The sequence below is a fragment of the Caretta caretta genome, chromosome 1 (genome assembly GCF_965140235.1).
Source record: "Caretta caretta isolate rCarCar2 chromosome 1, rCarCar1.hap1, whole genome shotgun sequence".
NCBI classification, from domain to species: Eukaryota; Metazoa; Chordata; order Testudines; family Cheloniidae; genus Caretta; species Caretta caretta.
The window spans coordinates 58,229,563-58,248,509 of NC_134206.1; the positions used below are offsets into that span (position 1 = coordinate 58,229,563).

General features: G+C 44.2%; 1 protein-coding gene across 7 annotated transcripts in view; it reads left to right on the forward strand.

The window, feature by feature from the left end:
* CAB39L (calcium binding protein 39 like) overlaps window positions 1-18,947 on the forward strand; it is a 117,687-nt gene that overhangs the window by 72,410 nt on the left and 26,330 nt on the right. For all 7 annotated transcript variants that reach the window (XM_048849681.2, XM_048849711.2, XM_075128416.1 and 4 more), the window contains one exon: window positions 10,463-10,631. In XM_048849681.2, coding sequence (XP_048705638.1) covers window positions 10,463-10,631 — 169 coding nt within the window. The remainder of the gene's footprint in view (window positions 1-10,462; window positions 10,632-18,947) is intronic.

Consider the following 18,947-nt stretch of genomic DNA (forward strand, 5'->3'; position numbering starts at 1 on the left):
GGGGGTCATTCCACTGGGAGGGAATGGGCAAGGATGTTTCTACCTATGTCCAGTCTTGTGAGGTGTGCCAAAGAGTGGGAAAACCCCAAGACCAGGTCAAAGCCCCTCTCCAGCCACTCCCCATCATTGAAGTTCCATTTCAGCGAGTAGCTGTGGATATTCTGGGTCCTTTTCCGAAAAAGACACCCAGAGGAAAGCAGTACATACTGACTTTCATGGATTTTGCCACCCGATGGCCGGAAGCAGTAGCTCTAAGCAACACCAGGGCTAAAAGTGTGTGCCAGGCACTAGCAGACATTTTTGCCAGGGTAGGTTGGCCCTCCGACATCCTCACCGATGCAGGGACTAATTTCCTGGCAGGAACTATGAAAAACCTTTGGGAAGCTCATGGGGTAAATCACTTGGTTGCCACTCCTTACCATCATCAAACAAATGGCATGGTGGAGAAGTTTAATGGAACTTTGGGGGCCATGATACGTAAATTCGTAAATGAGCACTCCAATGATTGGGACCTAGTGTTGCAGCAGTTGCTCTTTGCCTACAGAGCTGTACCACATCCCAGTTTAGGGTTTTCCCCATTTGAACTTGTATATGGCCGTGAGGTTAAGGGGCCATTGCAGTTGGTGAAGCAGCAATGGGAGGGATTTACACCTTCTCCAGGAACTAACATTCTGGACTTTGTAACCAACCTACAAAACACCCTCCGAACCTCTTTAGCCCTTGCTAGAGAAAACTTGCAGGATGCTCAAAAAGAACAAAAAGCCTGGTATGATAAACATGCCAGAGAGCGTTCCTTCAAAGTAGGAGACCAGGTCATGGTCTTAAGGGCGCTCCAGGCCCATAAAATGGAAGCATCGTGGGAAGGGCCATTCACGGTCCAGGAGCGCCTGGGAGCTGTTAATTATCTCATAGCATTCCCCACCTCCAACCGAAAGCCTAAGGTGTACCATATTAATTCTCTAAAGCCCTTTTATTCCAGAGAATTAAAGGTTTGTCAGTTTACAGCCCAGGGAGGAGACGACGCTGAGTGGCCTGAAGGTGTTTACTACGAAGGGAAATGTGCTGGTGGTGTGGAAGAGGTGAACCTCTCCATGACCCTTGGGCGTATGCAGCGACAGCAGATCCAGGAGCTGTGCACTAGCTACGCGCCAACGTTCTCAGCCACCCCAGGACTGACTGAACGGGCATACCACTCCATTGACACAGGTAATGCTCACCCAATTAGGGTCCAACCTTACCGGGTGTCTCCTCAAGCTAAAACTGCTATAGAACGGGAGATCCAGGATATGTTACAGATGGGGGTAATCCGCCCCTCTGAAAGTGCATGGGCATCTCCAGTGGTTCTAGTTCCCAAACCAGATGGGGAAATACGTTTTTGCGTGGACTACCGTAAGCTAAATGCTGTAACTCGCCCAGACAACTATCCAATGCCATGCACAGGTGAACGATTAGAGAAACTGGGACGGGCCCAGTTCATCTCTACCTTGGACTTAACCAAGGGGTACTGGCAGGTACCGCTAGACGAATCTGCCAAGGAAAGGTCAGCCTTCATCACACATCTCGGGCTGTATGAATTTAATGTACTCCCTTTCGGGCTGCGAAATGCACCCGCCACTTTCCAAAGACTTGTAGATGGTCTCCTAGCGGGATTAGGAGAATATGCAGTCGCCTACCTTGACGACGTGGCCATATTTTCGGATTCCTGGGCAGACCACCTGGAACATCTACAAAAAGTCCTTGAGCGCATAAGGGAGGCAGGACTAACTGTTAAGGCTAAGAAGTGTCAAATAGGCCTAAACAGAGTGACTTACCTTGGACACCAGGTGGGTCAAGGAACTATCAGCCCCCTACAGGCCAAAGTGGATGCTATCCAAAAGTGGCCTGTCCCAAAGTCAAAGAAACAGGTTCAATCCTTCTTAGGCTTGGCCGGTTATTACCGACGATTTGTACCGCACTACAGCCAAATCGCTGCCCCACTGACAGACCTAACCAAAAAGAAACAGCCAAATGCTGTTCAGTGGACCGGAAAGTGTCAGAAGGCCTTTAACAAGCTTAAAGCGACACTCATGTCTGACCCTGTACTAAGGGCCCCAGACTTTGACAAACCGTTCCTAGTAACCACAGATGCATCCGAGCGTGGTGTGGGAGCAGTTTTAATGCAGAAAGGACCTGATCAAGAATTCCACCCTGTAGTGTTTCTCAGCAAAAAACTGTCTGAGAGGGAAAGCAACTGGTCAGTCACTGAAAAAGAATGTTATGCCATTGTCTACGCTCTGGAAAAGCTACGCCCATATGTTTGGGGACGGCGTTTCCACCTGCAAACCGACCATGTTGCACTGAAGTGGCTTCACACCGTCAAGGAAACTAACAAAAAACTTCTTCGGTGGAGTTTAGCTCTCCAAGATTTTGATTTCGACGTCCAACACATCTCAGGAGCTTCTAACAAAGTGGCTGATGCACTCTCCCGTGAAAGTTTCCCAGAGTCAACTGGTTAAAATCGTCCTTGAGATGTGGAAAATATTGTTAGTCTTTATGTACTTGGTAGTATATTTAGAGATGCATGTGTCTTATTAACTCTGTTTTTCCTAGAGCTCCAGGAAGAAATCCCAGCCAGTGTTTCACCCTAGCTGAGATTTGGGGGGCGTGTCATAAATATAAAGGGAAGGCTAAACCCCTTTGAAATCCCTCCTGGCCAGGGGAAAGCTCCTCTCACCTATAAAGGGTTAAGAAGCTAAAGGTAACCTCGCTGGCACCTGACCAAAATGACCAATGAGGAGACAAGATACTTTCAAAAGCTGGGAGGAGGGAGACAAACAAAGGGTTTGGGTCTGTCTGTATGCTGCTCTTGCCAGAGACAGAACAGGAATGGAGTCTTAGAACTTTTAGTAAGTAATCTAGCTAGGTATGTGTTAGATTATGATTTCTTTAAATGGCTGAGAAAAGAATTGTGCTGAATAGAATAACTATTTCTGTCTGTGTACTTTTTTTGTAACTTAAGGTTTTGCCTAGAGGGGTTCTCTATGTTTTGAATCTAATTACCCTGTAAGATATCTACCATCCTGATTTTACAGGGGGGATTTCTTTATTTCTATTTACTGCTATTTTTTATTAAAAGTCTTCTTTTAAAAAACTGAATGCTTTTCATTTGTTCTCAGATCCAAGGGTTGGGTCTGTGGTCACCTATGCAAATTGGTGAGGCTTTTTATCCAACATTTCCCAGGAGAGGGGGGGGGTGCAAGTGTTGGGAGGATTGTTCATTGTTCTTAAGATCCAAGGGTCTGGGTCTGTAGTCACCTAGGCAAATTGGTGAGGCTTTTTACCAAACCTTGTCCAGGAAGTGGGGTGCAAGGTTTTGGGGAAGTATTTTGGGGGGAAAGACGCGTCCAAACAGCTCTTCCCCAGTAACCAGTATTAGTTTGGTGGTGGTAGCGGCCATTCCAAGGATAACGGGTGTAATATTTTGTACCTTGGGGAAGTTTTGACCTAAGCTGGTAAAGATAAGCTTAGGGGGTTTTTTCATGCAGGTCCCCACATCTGTACCCTAGAGTTCAGAGTGGGGGAGGAACCTTGACAGCTGGCAACATGCTCACAGCTCTGGTAATGATTTAAAAAAAAAAAAAAAGAATTGGACTTTGACTGTATTACTAGTGGGGATTTTTTTTTCCAGATTAGGAGTCTGCTCTCGTTGAAATTGGTGGCAAAATTCTGGTTGACTACAACGGGAGCAGGATTGGGCCCACTATTTTGATAAAATGATGGGGTGATAAATACAGAAACTGGGCCACTCATTGGTCTTAACATATAACTGGATTTAATAGTTTAACTTTCACTTTAACCTTGAAACTCAGATTTATTTTATATCTGTTAATCTGAGTCACTGAGGCAGCAGATTTCTCAAAAGGATGACAGCCAGCCAGCTATGTGGATTTTTGTTGTTGCTGAATTTTAATTAATTAATTAATGTCAAGCTACAGATTATGTATTGGGTGAATACTATATTTCAGAAAACTAGTCTTTATGATTATGCCAATTTGTTTCTCTATAAAATATTGGCATTTTGTTAAATTTAATAGTATTAAAATATATATAGCAAATTTTCATAAAGCAAGGCATGAGGTCCATTCACTTGTATCAATAATGCATTTGTCTGCACAAATTTGGCATTTGCATGTGACTTTCATGTCCTGTTGTAATGACTGCATATACAAAAGAAGGTGTGCAAAAATCATACAGATTTTGGGCATCAACTACGAAGTGAGTTGGTTGATCATAAGTAAAACAAAATTCCCACAGGAAATACTTTACAGCTCACTTATATAGTTCCTTCATTTTGATACATTCAAAGTACTGCCTATTGTTTATGTGGTCAGATCCTGAAGTACCCTGCCTGTGAACACATTGCTCAAATGAAAAGCCACATTTTTGTTGCATTGAGACTAGTCTGCAGAGATTTGTGTAAGGGATTTCTGCTGTTCTCTGCTGGCTGTAGATATGACTTCTCTGGCAGGTCTCCACAGGAGAATATAGGCAGTGAGAAAGTGAGTATCTCCTACAAATGTTGTTTGTGCTCAGCGTGCATCTGCATGGGTCAAATCCTACAGAAAGGGGCATTTGAAGACCCTCTCTGCTGCTCCCCAATCCCAAATACTTCAGGCTGGTCTACACTGAAAAGGTACGTTGGCATAGGTACGTCTCAAGAGACATAGCTATGCTGACATAACCACTGGTGTAAACAGCACTAAGTTAATGGAAGTATTCTTCCATCAACCTAGCTACCTCCTCTCAGGGAGATATATTAATTGCCGCAATAAGTGAACCCCACCTGTTGCTGTAGTGAATGTCTACACTGAAGTGCTATAGCAACACAGCTGCAGCAGTGTTTTTAAGTGTAGATATAGCATCAGTAACAGTTGTCTGCAAACAGCTTCTGGGACTAAGGATTTCTTCAATCTACCGTTTTGCAGCCCAGCTTCAAATGGCTATGAAGATATGTACGCTGTTCCTTTAAATTTCTATCAGGAATCCAGGTAGGAGAGGCTTGGCAAGGTTCCATGCAGAAACTTGACAGTGAAGTAGAGAAGGGCAGAATAGCTGAAGAAATAATGTTTTTCTCATGCTGATTAAGTTTCTTGTTCAGAGTTAGAGGAAAGCAACTCTCTGTGACCCTTTTGCCTTTGTCACATGACAGTGATAATAGTTCCTTTAATCATTGCTTAGGTAAAAATTTCATAAAATTTTCTGTTGATTTAAGTGAAAAATAAATATTTGTCTAATATTTAAGTCAGTTTTTTTAACCATTTTTTTCACCCCTTTTTGCTAGCTTTCTTCTTTGGATTCTTCTCTCCTTTCCCCTCCCATTTTCTTTGGCACATTTCCTGGTTTTATACGATGTGGCACAATTCTGTAAAATATTTTTGGATCGTGTCCCAAGTAGTCTTTGGACTCTATGGAAATAAATTGAAAAAAAAAAAAGATAATATGGAAGCTTATAATGTATATTGTAGCATCAATGGGAATAGCACTATTAACTGTGCCAAAATATTAATGTATGCCAGTCCTGGAGAACCTTATAAGAAAGAACTAAAAAATTCTACTGGAGTGGTTCAAAACTCTCACTTTTACAAAATTACAGCAGTATTTGGGAATTGCTGCTGAATGCTGTAACTTTTATATACTCATCATCATTGTGGCAAATCCCAAAGGTACATGGCATCCTTGTAAATCAAGCACCACCTGAATTGATCTCTGTCAAAGTGCTTAATGTTGTCTAGCTGCACATTCAGCTTATGGCCCTCACTAGCAGTCATCTTGCACCACTGAAGTTTGTGGCACCTATGTGATCACTGGCCATGTTGTGACATTCCTTAGTATACATGCTTTGGAATTCATTGGTCTTCAATTCTTATAACATATCCATACCAAGAATGCAGCTGAAACGGAACCATTGCTGTTGGAGGTGGCTGCTGGGTTTATTAGCTTTGAAGATCCTCATTTGTGATCTTGTCCTGCCACTTGATATGGAACAACTGACAAAGATGATGACCGTTGAAAACATCAATCTTATGTTCTTCAGCCTTCCTCAGCACCGCGTCCATACGATGGAGTTGATATAACCATGGATCCATAGATCCACAGCTTCATAGCAAGCTTGATGTCACAACGTCCCCTCAGAGGCTGCTGAAAGGCATGAAATGTGGCAGCAGCTGCTGCCATACAAGCATCCACAGGTGCTGGCTTCTAATCTTCCCCCGGGGTGCTCAACCCCCACTCAGCCCCAGGCCCCAACCCCAGTCTACCCCGCCTCTTCCTGCCCCCACTCCACACCTGGTCATGCCCCCATTCCACCTCTTCCCCGAAGGCCTCACCCCGCCTGCCTCTTCCCCCCTCTTTCCGCCCCCTCCCCTGACTGTGCAAGCCAAGGCGTGCAAGAGGTGCTGGGAGGGGGAGGAGTTGATCGGCGGGGGCCACGGGCGGGAGTGGAGTAGGGGGAACTTGGCTGCCACTGGGTGCTAAGCACCTGCTAATTTTTCTCCATGGATGCTCCAGCGCCTGTCCAAGCATCTACATCTTTTGAGCATTCTCCAGTGCTGTCTGACACTGCCCAAGTATTTGACAGTTGCTACCTGGATAGATTTTTACTGAGCTGGTTGTAATCTGGATCTGGGGGCTGCTTGATGGCAATGGCCAGGGGCTTAGTTTTATCCAGATTAATTACCAGATCAACATGCACTGCTTTTTTCCCGACCAGATTGGCCGTCAGTTGCTGCAATTCACCCCACTGAGCCAACAAGACAATGTTATTGGTGTATTCAAAAACTTGAAGCAGAATGGTGTGCAATTCAGTGCCACCGATGGCTGCCTCCTGAAGATTATCTATCAACCAGTCAATAGCAGTATTGAACAAAGATGGTGACAGAATGCAGCCTTGCTGAACTCCCATGGAGATAGGAAACCATGCCATGTATCTGCCTTTGACCTGAACACAGCTTTTTGTTTCTTTATAGATCTTTTTGTGCTCTCTTGGTTGATAGAACTTTTTTATACAAGGGATCTTAATAAAGTGCCTTGAGCCTGTAATACATTTGAGCGAACACAGGGGCACCTATCGGCATGGATCCAACTTCGGGGTTGAGTTCCAGATTCCACAATGTATAGTAAGAACCTAACGTAGGGGTAGGGCCCCAAGCCTGCAATTTGTTGCACATGAACAGTCTTCTGTGCTCATGTGCCATGAATTGCAAGATTGGGTCTATGTGCTTAACTTAGCTCTGTCATTTCTTTATTGATTATGTATTTTCTTATGAATATAATATAATATTTCATTACAAAATTAATTTTAAAAAGGAAGGAAAACTGAAAGAAACCCAAAGTAATTCCACAAGTATTCTCTCCCTATTATCTCCCTGAATTTGGCCATCTCTGTTGTAAAATTATAGCATGCTCTCTCTGACATACATCCTCACTGACTTATTTATTAAATAAAATGTATCTTTTACACACAATCGTAGGAAAAAACAGCACAGAACTATCAGGAAGGCAAGTCATTGTTTGCATAGTATTGAATGAAAAATTTCCATTGCCACCTGACTGTCAGTTCCCAGCAGCAACAACAAAAGGTCACTTTTTTTCACTGCATAATGTGAGCTCTGTTGTTAAGTGGGAAGATTCCTGAATAAAGACCTTCTTCCCAGTATTTCCTGTGTAATACTGCAGTGGCACTGCCATATTGTCAGCGTCACAAAAAGATTCTGCAATCGGTCGGTGTGTGTGTGTGTGTAATATAAAAATAATAGGACAATTGACTTTACTTGCTGCCAAGGGGACTAACTTTAATGATCTTGTATTTTCCCTTTATGGAGGCTCAGTATGATTTGCGGAGTGCAAATAGGACTTCAAAGGAATGTAGCTTTTGGTTTATAAATGAGCAAATGTCCTTGGGCCAAATTAATCCCTGATGTCCATCGGGATCCATTGCATTCAGTGGTGTTAGACCAAGGATGAATTCAGTCCCCTGTGATGTAAAATAATGTATAACTTTGTACCAGAGAAAATTACAGCAGATTTCAGTTCAGCCGCTAGGATGGCATTCTGTACATGAAAGAAATCAGAGTTCAAAATCTCTATGGGCTGCCTTGCCAGGTTGTGTTTCTGTGCTGTACTCCATTGCTGCCTCCTTTCTGAATAGGGATAATATCTGTACTATTACAGCATCACTAAAGGCTTGATCCTGTGCTCATTAAAGTCGATAGCAAAACTCTCATTGACTTCAGTGGTGTAGGATCAGGCCTAAGAAGCTGAGGGGCATGTGGCAATTTGTCAAGAAGTCTCTCTTTGTGCCCTCCAGTCTTGATGCCCTACTTGTCTCCTCCTTCCACCCTTATCTCTGTGCTTTCTTCTATCCTGCCCCCACTGTGCTGAGTGACTTCTATTCTCATTCAAGTCTCTCTTTGACTTGCTGATTTCACGGTGTCCACAAAAATGAGTTGTAAATATTTAAAAAGTGATTTCTTCTTCTGGGTTTCCCAGTGCATCCTGTGTTCAGAGTGTCTAATTTTTAGGTTTTAAATTCTTCAGAGCAGGTAGGATCTTCATTTTGTGTTTTTACACTATTGAGCACATTGTCAGCTAATAACTAATAATCATCACTAACAATGCTGTATTAGCGTCTGGTAATGAATTACTTTCCCTCCTGGTTCTCTGTTAAATTCCACAGGGGCTCTGAATGGAACTGCTGGTGCAGACAAAGTGCTAATTGTGGCCAGATATCTGGTAATCTTCTTTCAGGTATATTCCAGGAGCCAAGTACAACTTGCCTTACTTACGTAGCCCCAGTGACATACCAAATTCTGGATAATGAAGTGTTTGACTTAAGGGTTTTACTGCATTTACTTACAATGATACTTGTGTTTTTGGAAGTGTCTTGTGTTGGCAAAAATATAATTTATTTATATTCCTCTTAAAATGTTCCCAGCCCAGCCATTAAACATTTCCTGGCCACACTCCTAGAAGTGACTCTGCCCCTTCTGTTTGAAAATGTGTGTTTGTACTAATGTGACCTGATGCAGTAGAGAAGAGGAAACTCTTAACAGAAAACATCTGTGGACATTTACTATATAAAGAGTCATATGTTTAGGGTGCAAATGGCTCCCAAAATGATAGAGATATGCTTGATTGTCATCAGCTGCTTGGGATTTATTTTAGTTTGAGGCAAGAGGGGTTTCATTTGACTTTTGAATCAGTGTTTCATTTTTCACTAGGCCAGCTATTGTAGTCATCACATGAAAATATGCAGTCTTAGTATGCTCTGGAAACACTACTATTCTTTTTAACGTGGAAGCTGGTGGTGAATTTGAAAGGCCCACTCACTCACAGCAAAGATGGCAGTCTGTCTTATTTTTTAAGCCTGACAGTAGAAAGTAATTGTGCAGAGAAACAATAAGGTAGATAAGCTTTGGCTAACAGGCAGTTTTGATATGCTGTAGTCAACCTATTGAAGCAGAGTTTCCTCCCTGTTCATTTGGGTCCTGTCACTTTCAGCTAAATGAACATTGTTAAAGCATGTTCATTGTGTAGTAATTTAAATGTTGTTGTAGGGGGAGGAGTTTTGGGGGTTTTTTGGTTGGCTAAATCACATCCATTTTTTTTTCTTGAAACCTTGCACGCTTTATTTCAATATGCACTTTGACTTAAAGGAGATGCAATGTGTTACACAGGAATTAGAGAGAGATGACTCATAAAACCTGGTGGGGGTGGGGGGGAAGTGTGCTTGCTGCTGTACAATACAGTGTCTTTGCCATACGCTGGTTACAACCAGAGGGCCAAATGCTGGTCTTCTGAACAAAGCTCCACAGAGACTGAGGTGAACAAAATTCTCCCCAAACTCCCAGGCTACAGAATAGGTCATCAGAACTGCAGAGAGACAGACACTGAAGAGGCTCTATGGATAAACTCTTCTTCTCTTGCTTGTTAGAGATTAGTGCTCCAGTCGAGTCTTTTCTTATTGCAGAGTGGAGAGGAGAAAAACATGGTCTACGAGGCAGCAGATATTTTACTTATAAAAGTTAAGGGTCTTAGAATTATTTAAAAAGGGGGTTGGAATATACTGTATTTGGTTTACTCTCTCAATTCCAAAATGGTGAAGGAATTCTGTTCAAAATTTTCAAACACACCCCAAAATCACCTTTCAGCAGAGGCCAAGCATAAAACTTTCAATAGAAATGTAAGTATTTCAAAAAATTGAGTTTTCATTCCAACCCCCTGGTTTTTTTGTACTATTAGCAACCTTAATTATATAGCTGATGTTTCTTAAGTATGGGTCTAAGCCATGAAGGTTGGATTCAGTGTTCTGTATTAGGGTCTTCTAGTATGTGTTTCTGTTGGTAGATGCATCTTATATATGGTAGGCAATTGTCCATTTATGCTTAAAATAACCCTCTTTGTCTGGTGCTTTTTCATACTCTAGGTACGAAGCACCACATATTGCCTTACGCTGTGGAATTATGCTGAGAGAATGTATCCGGCATGAGCCACTTGCCAAAATCATCCTTTTCTCAGATCAGTTCAGAGACTTTTTCAAATATGTGGAAATGTCAACGTTTGACATCGCTTCTGATGCCTTTGCTACATTTAAGGTAAATTATTTGATGTCTATGGGAACTTTACAATGCTGGGTTTAAAACAGCACTCCTCCCTCACTGGCTTTAGACTGTTGGATGTGGTATAGTATACAGAGATTGGGTTTTTCTTGCTAGTAGACTGCTTTCTTTACTGTAAGATAGAGAGGACTAAATTCATCCCTGGTCTGATTGTGACTGGATTTACACCAGGGATAGAGTCAGTCCAGAGTCTTTAATTTAATCCAGATTTCTATTTCTTTGATGTCCTTCATCCTGACATCCCAAGGCATTTTGTATAACTGTTTAAAATTATCCATGTGTCATATATAATCCCTTAAAAATATATATATGGGATGAATCATTTTAAAGTCATTCACAATGTTTCTTACTTCATATTACTGCTCTGAGTTTGGTCCTTACACACCACGCTGCTTAGCCATAGTTAGTAGATAGAACAAGCTTTTTTCATAGATTCATTTTAAAATATTGGCAATTATACAATCCAGTCATACGTGGTACTCATTGCCTTATCCATGGGGATCTGTGGGCTTGGAGCACCAAGCAGCTTCAGATTTTAAGGCCTTGATCACTGCAATTTCTTGCATGCAGACAGGCTACTACACCCACACAGAACCCTAAGGTCTGGTGTACACTTTGAGGTTAGATCAAATTTAGCCACATTAGGTCAATTTTAAAATTAATGCACATTAATAAACACAACCAACTCCATTCCGTCGACTTCAAGGGCTCTTAAAATCGACTTCTGTACACCTCCCCGACGAGGGGAGTAGTGCTAAAATCGACCTTGCTGGGTCGAATTTGGGGTAGTGTGGACGCAAATTGACGGTATTGGCCTCTGGGAGCTATCCCAGCGTGCTCCATTGTGACCGCTCTGGACAGCACTTTGAACGCCAATGCGCTAGCCAGGTACACAGGAAAAGCCCTGGGAACTTTTGAATTTCATTTCCTGTTTGGTCAGCGAACTCAGCAGCACAGGTGACCATGCAGTCCCCCCAGAATCACAAACAAGCTCCAGCATGGACCGAAAGGGAGACACTGGATCTGATTGCTGTATGAGGAGAAGCATCTGTGCAGGCAGAACTCCAATCAAAAAGAAGAAATGCAAATATATTTGCCAAAATCTCACAGGGCATGTTGGAGAGAGGCTATAACAGGGACACACAGCAGTGCCGTGTGAAAGTTAAGGAGCTGAGGCAAGCCTACGAAAAGACAAAGGAGGCAAATGGTCGCTCCAGGTCAGAGTCCCATACATGCTGCTTCTATGATCAGCTGCATGCCATTCTAGGAGGGGACCCTACCACTGTCCGTGGACACCTGCAAGGGGGGAGTCTCATGCAACAGGGAGGAGGATTTTGTGGATGAGAAGGAGGAGAATGCACAGCAGGCAACCGGTGAATCCATTCTCCCCGGCAGCCAAGACATTTTCATCACCCTGGAACCAATACTCTCCGAAGGTGGGATCCCCGACCCTGAAGCTGGAGAAGGCAGTTCTGGTGAGTGCACATTTGTAACTACAGTACAGGGTTTAAAAGCAATAGTGTTTAATGTTTGATTTTCCCTGAAGAATTGGGATGCATTTGCGGCCAGTACAACTACTGGAAAAGTCTGTTCACGTGTCTGGGGATGGAGCGGGAATCCTCCAGGGACATCTCCATGAAACTCTCCTGGAGGTACTCTGAAAGTATTCTGGAATCACTGCAGCACAAAGCATGGCAGCGAATGGTCCTGGGTTTTGGTCACATTCAAGCAACATTCGGTCTGTATCTTTCTGTGTAGCCTCAGGAGAGTGATATCATTCATGGTCACCTGGTTGAAATAGGGGAATTTTTGTAAGGGAACAGTAAAAGGACACCATTCATGCTGGGCTGTTTGTGCTTGGCTAAAAGGGATCATCCCGGAGAATAGCCACGTGGTGGGGTGGGGGGAGGTGTGTGCTGCACATCCACCTGTAAAAGGAGGGGCTGCAGTTTTCATGTGAAACCCAACCCATTGCTTGCTATGGGAAAGGATGGTGCTGCTCTTTGAAACCATTCCCACATGTCATGCATAAGAAGCCAACCCCGCGTACCCTTTGCCTTACCATGGCTGCATGGAAACCGAATTCTGTTGCCCAGCTGTGTGTGATGTGTCACCATACCGGCAGGCACTCAATATAAAAGGCAGAATGCAATCTTGTACCTAAAGCACATGTGCTGTCTGCTGTGAATTGCTTGATTCACTGTGAAAGAGTCTCCCTTTTGTTTTCAGAAACGTATCATCTTAAATTTTACTCTCCCTTTTTATCTCCCAACCCCCTCCCCTCCCCCCCGCAGGTGCAAATATTTCTAGGCTCCCCCTATATCATCTCCATCCCTGAGGTTATCACAGATTAGAAGGTGAAAAAACTCACTCGCGATGACACGTTTTCCGAGCTCATGCAGTCCTCCCACACTGATAGGGCATAGCTGAATGCATGGAGGCATTCAGTGTTAGAGGTTAGGAAAGCATTAAGTGAGTATGAAGACCAGAGGCAGGAGCACGAAGAGCAGAGGCAGGAGGCAATGCTAAGGCTAATGGGGGCGCAAACAGACATGATGAAGCATCTGATGCAACTGCAGGAAAGTCAACAAGAGCACAGACCCCCGCTGCATCCATTGTACAACCGCTTGACCTCCTCCCCAAGTTCCATATCCTCCTCACCCAGATGCTCAAGAACGTGGAGGGGAGGCTCCAGGCATCTAGCCACTCCACTCCAGAGGATGACCTAAGCAACAGAAGGCTGTCATTCCAACAGTTTGATTTGTAGTGTGGCTACAATAAGCAATGTGGCCTTGTCCTTCCCCCCACCCCACCCAGGCTACCTTGTCAGTTATCTCCCTTTTTTTTTAATTAATAAAGAAAGAATGCATGGTTTCAAAACAATTACTTTTATTTCGAAGGAGGGAGGGTGGTTGGCTTACAGGGAATTAAAATCAACAAAGGGGGCGGGTTTGCATCAAGGAGAAATAAACACAACTGTCGCACCGAAGCCTGGCCAGTCATGAAACTGTTTTTCAAAGCCTCTCTGATGCGCAGCACGCCTTGCTGTGCTCTTCTAATTGCCCTGGTGTCTGGCTGCTCAAAATCAGATGTCAGGCGATTTGCCTCAATCTCCCACCCTGCCATAAATGTCTCCCCTTACTCTCACAGATACTATGGCGCACACAGCAAGAAGCAATAATAATGGGAATGTTGGTTGTGCTGAGGTCTGACCTAGTCAGCAAACAGCGCCTGCGAGCTTTTAAACCTCCAAAGGCACATTCTACCACCATTCTGCACTTGCTCAGCCTATAGTTGAACTGCTCCTTACTACTGTCCAGGCTGCCTGTGTTACAGCTTCATGAGCCATGGGAGCAAGGGGTAGGCTGGGTCCCCAAGTATAACTATTGGCATTTCGACATCCCGAACAGTAATTTTCTGGTCTGGGAAGTAAGTCCCTTCTTGCAGCTGCTCGAACAACCAGGAGTTCCTAAAGATGCAAGCGTCCTGCACCTTTCCCAGCCATCCCACACTGATGTCGGTGAAACATCCCTTGGGATCCACCATTGCTTGCAGCACCATTGAGAGGTACCCCTTGCAGTTTACATACCTGTCGGCAAGGTGGTGTGGTGCCAAGATAGGGATATGTGTTCCGTCTATCGCCCCACCACAGTTAGGGAAACCCATTGCAGCAAAGGCATCCAGTATGACCTGCACATTTCCCAGAGTCACTACCCTTGATAACAGAACGTCAATGATTGTACTGGCTACTTGGATCACAGCAGCCCCCTCAGTAGATTTGCGAACTCCAAATTGATTACCGACTGACCGGTAGCAGTCAGGCGTAGCAAGCTTCCACAGGGCTATCGCCACTCTCTTCTCAACTGTCAGGACAGCTCACATCTTGGTATTCCTGTGCTTCAGGGTGGGGGAAAGCAACTCTGAGTTCCAGGAAAGTGGCCTTACACATGTGAAAGTTTCTCAGCCACTGTGAATCATCCCATACCTGCAACACTATGTGGTCCCACCAGTCTGTGCTTGTTTGCCGGGCCCAAAATCAGCATTCCACTGTATCAACCAGCCCCACTGCCGCCAGGAAGTCCCAATTGCCACAGCGCGTGCTTTCAGGAACATCTGTGTCCATGGCCTCATAAAAATCCTCCTCATGCTGGCGTCTCTTAGCCTGGTTCTGCTTATACTCCAGGATAAAGTGCGAGATGTTTACAATGTTCACAACAGCAGCGGTGAGCTGAGCGGGCTCCATGCTTGCTGTGGTTTGGAGTCTGCAGGAGAGCAAAGTTGAAGTGGTGGATGACGACAGATGCCACGAGAATAAATATTATACAGAACAACGAGAGGACCTGCGAGGTGGATTCATGGCACCAGGAGAGCAGAGTTGCAGCAGAAGCGGTGGGTGACAACAATAGGGAGAAATTTGCTATTGAGATTGAGCTCATTTACAAGAGCAGGAGAGCAGAGTTGCAGCGGAAGAGGTGGATGATGATGGTTAGCAGTCCTACTGCACCGTCTGCTGACAGCAGCACCCAGGACACAACAGCAGCGGTGACGCTGAGCGGGCTCCATGCTTGCCGTGGTATGGCGTCTGCACGGAAAAAAGGTGCGAAACGATTGTCTGCCGTTGCTTTCGTGGAGGGAGGGGCGACTGACCACATGTACCCAAAACCACCCGCAACAATGGTTTTGCCCCGTCAGGCATTGGGAGCTTAACCCAGAATTCCAATGGGCGGCAGAGACTGCGGGAACTGTGGGATAGCTACCCACAGTGCAGCACTCCGTAAGTCGATGCTACCCACAGTAATGAGGACACACTCCACTGACTTAATGCGCTTAGTGTGGACATACATAATCGACTGTATAAAATCTATTTCTAAAAATCGACTTTTATAAAATCGACCTAATTTCGTAGTATAAACATACCCTAATGAAGTCACTGGGACTTTGCATGGGTGCAGCAGTCTGCAACATACAATGAATTTCAGGATTATGGCCTGAGAGAGTAATCGCTATGCAGACTCGGGTGACTTGTTCTTAGATAATTTAAAACAGAGAGAATGATTTCTTTAAAGTTCGGGAACCTGAGGCTGCAGCAGCCTTTAGGTTTTTATTCTTCAGAAGCACAGTTAGGCAAATATTTAAAATAAATTCCATGAATATTTGCGTGAATAGTTAAATGAACTACCTTTTGCAGTATTCACAATCCTTTATTTTGTTTATGTATCCAGATTTAAGTACAACTTAAAAGAAATCCTGTCTGGGCTCTAGGTGCCCTTATTGCTAAATTTAAAATAAGTACAAAGTCAAAACATCAGCATGTTTTTTGGAGTACATTTGCAAATTGGTTGTTACATTGATCTGATCACAACGCAGATGTAAATCATATGACTGATGTGACCAATTACAATGCAACAACACAATTCAAATAGCAAGCTACGGAGTCAACAAAATTAATGAAAGTTTTGTTGAATAATTTTGATGAATGAATAAAATATGTGACTGACTTAATCTGTGCACAGACATTCTACAAACTGAGAAGGGGCAAGGACCTTCCCTACCTTGGGAGGCCCATGTAAGGGCCAGGTGTAACTGCTGTATCTGCCCTGCTTCCATGTCCTGCATTCTTGGAGTAGGGAGGTGGAATCAAGATTCTGTTCCCCTCCTCTGCACCATTCCATGGAGTAGGCCTGGCACACCGAGAAGAAAAAGCTGGCAAGACACATCACCGAAAGGAGTGTAGTAATGGTTTTGAGTCCCTTATGTATGGCATCGTTCAAGGAGGTATTCTGCCTCCGTGACACAGCATATCTCCGAATGGTCTCCATGGGGAGGTGTGGCCTGTAGCGAAGTAGAGACTCACTGCCACGGCATCTCCTGCTTTTTGTCTGGGAATTAGCTCTTTTCCAGCTCCGGAGCGCCCTCTGCTGGCTGGTGGCTCGCGTGCCTCAGGCCCCGTGTCCCTCCCGGACCCTGGTGCCCTTTACCTCAGGGTTCTGCCCCTTCAGTACCTCCACATCTGAGTCTCCCCTTCCAGGAGAACACCCAACACTCTATCTCCACCTTGCCTCAGTAGCTACTGCCAGTCATCATCTTGCCACCTTTCACTGGGGCAAACTGCAGTCTGTAATGGCCACTCATTATTGGCAAGGGGGGTTTGGACCAGCTGTCTCTGCCTAACCCCGGACTGCACCTCTGAAGCCCCAATACCTTTTTTAGGCCTTGCACAAGGCCTGCAGCCTGGGGAGTTGCCAGGCTGGAGCTCCCCAGTTCCTTTTGCCTTTCCCCAGCACTACTCTACCTCTGGTACACTTATCTCCCAGGCAGCTAGGTCTTTCTCTCTCCACCACTAGAAAGATGCTCCCTCAGCTCCTAGCCCCCAGCCCTCTTATAAGGGCCAGCTGGGCCCTGACTGAGCTGGCCTCAGCTGTGGCTGCTTCCCCAATCAGCCTAGCATGGCTGCTTTTAACCGCTGTTATCCAGGAGTGTGGCAGCTGCCCCACTACAGGCCACACACCCCTTTTTACCATAGGCTGTGTTTAAATGGTACAATTTAGTTCATTATTGTTTTAGGGAACTAAATGCTGACATTGTATGTGGAAGTTTATCCTCACTAAGCCCTTGTGGGCTCATGCTTCTGCTCAGATGAATAATGTAAATCTTAACCAATAGAAAAGACATCACGACATATTTGAAACAGCAGTAAAAACAGACTGAAAGAATGACTGCCAGACACCTTCAAACCCGGCTCTGTGACTGCAACAGGATAACAGACGCTTGTGCAGAAAAATAATACCAATCCCATAATAAAGCAGATTTTGCCAGTTTCAACCCAAACAAAATGCACTCGTTCCAGGCCTGAAGTGAGTGACATGCTAAACACATAATTAAAAAAAAAGAAAGCACTCTTATTTTGCTTAACCATCCTGGACAAAAGGCTGACATGATTATTTATACCACTTCCAAAGACATGCTAGGAGATTGGTAGCATGGGTAATTGAACTAGGTCCATGTCCTAAGGACTTTAAAATGTCGATTTTAGACACTTCACAACTGAGAATAAGAACAAACGAGAGGGAGGACTTGAAACATCTCCCCTCTAATTGACATCTCTGCCACTTGTCTTAATATCAGCTTTTCATCAGATCAGTATGGTACCATGTACTAATAATTTCCAATCAGTCAGCTGTTTCGTCCAACCAACTTTGCCTACGTCTTTCTTCTAAGCAATTCTGGGGTGTTGCCTCCCATAGCTTGTCTTGGTTTTGCAGTGTCAGTTGTGAACTCTGATAGCAGCATTAGGAAGACTCACTGGAAAGCAATGCCTTCTCCACTAGGTATTTTTTGGGACCTTCCTAAACAAGGCTGACGGGCCTGGCATCTGGGACCTCCATGTCTATGGAATGGTTGTGAAGTAGAAAATGCTGTGTTATTTTGCCTGTTACTCAGTTTAGAGAGACAAAACATGTGAGGTAATGTCTTTTTATTGGACCAACTTCTGTTGGTGAGAGGGACAAACTTTCAAGCTACACAGAGCTCTTCTTCCAGACTGGCTTTGTACTGTCCACTAATAGATAATGTAAGAATTTTGGCTGACAGGTAATTCAGAGATTAATCCTTATGTATGTTGCCCTCTCCAAAGGATAGCGAACTTGCATAAATTGCTATAATGTGCACTATGGACAAGAGAGTACTCGGGTCAGTGTAGTCCTTTTTAAACAAAAATAAAATTTAAAAAAAAACAGGTAGATCCAGCAATACCATGTAGGAGTCTGACAACTTATAGCTAATGCCCATTTAGTATATTGTTAGAAGAAATATAAGAATCCCTGAAGAGGGCACCAGCTTCTTCAATCACATGTCTCCCACCCCGTAATAGAGGGTTCCACATCCTCATTTCCTCCACTGCTTTGTCCACAAAAGGTTCCCTTTGTTCCTACCTCTTCAATAGTAGTCCAATCATTTAAAAAGAAGAAGAAAAGAAGAATGACTAATTGCATGACTGCTGTTCCCAGCCCAAGCACTGTGGTCATGGAAGTTGGTGCCAGGCTATGCAACAAAGCACCTTTTGAGCTGTATTAGGGACTGCAGACTGCTTTGCCTCCAGTGTGTAACCAGCAGATCCACGTAACTTGAAAACATTTCCAATACATCCTGACTGGATCAAAGGTGCCACATGCACCTGTACTGGTCACACGGTCCTAGAACTGCAGTACAGCGATGCGGCAAATTTTAATTGATGGCTCTGTAAACTTGTAGTTCGTGAGACTGGTTTAGAATAGAGAAATAAGCTGGTGAAAA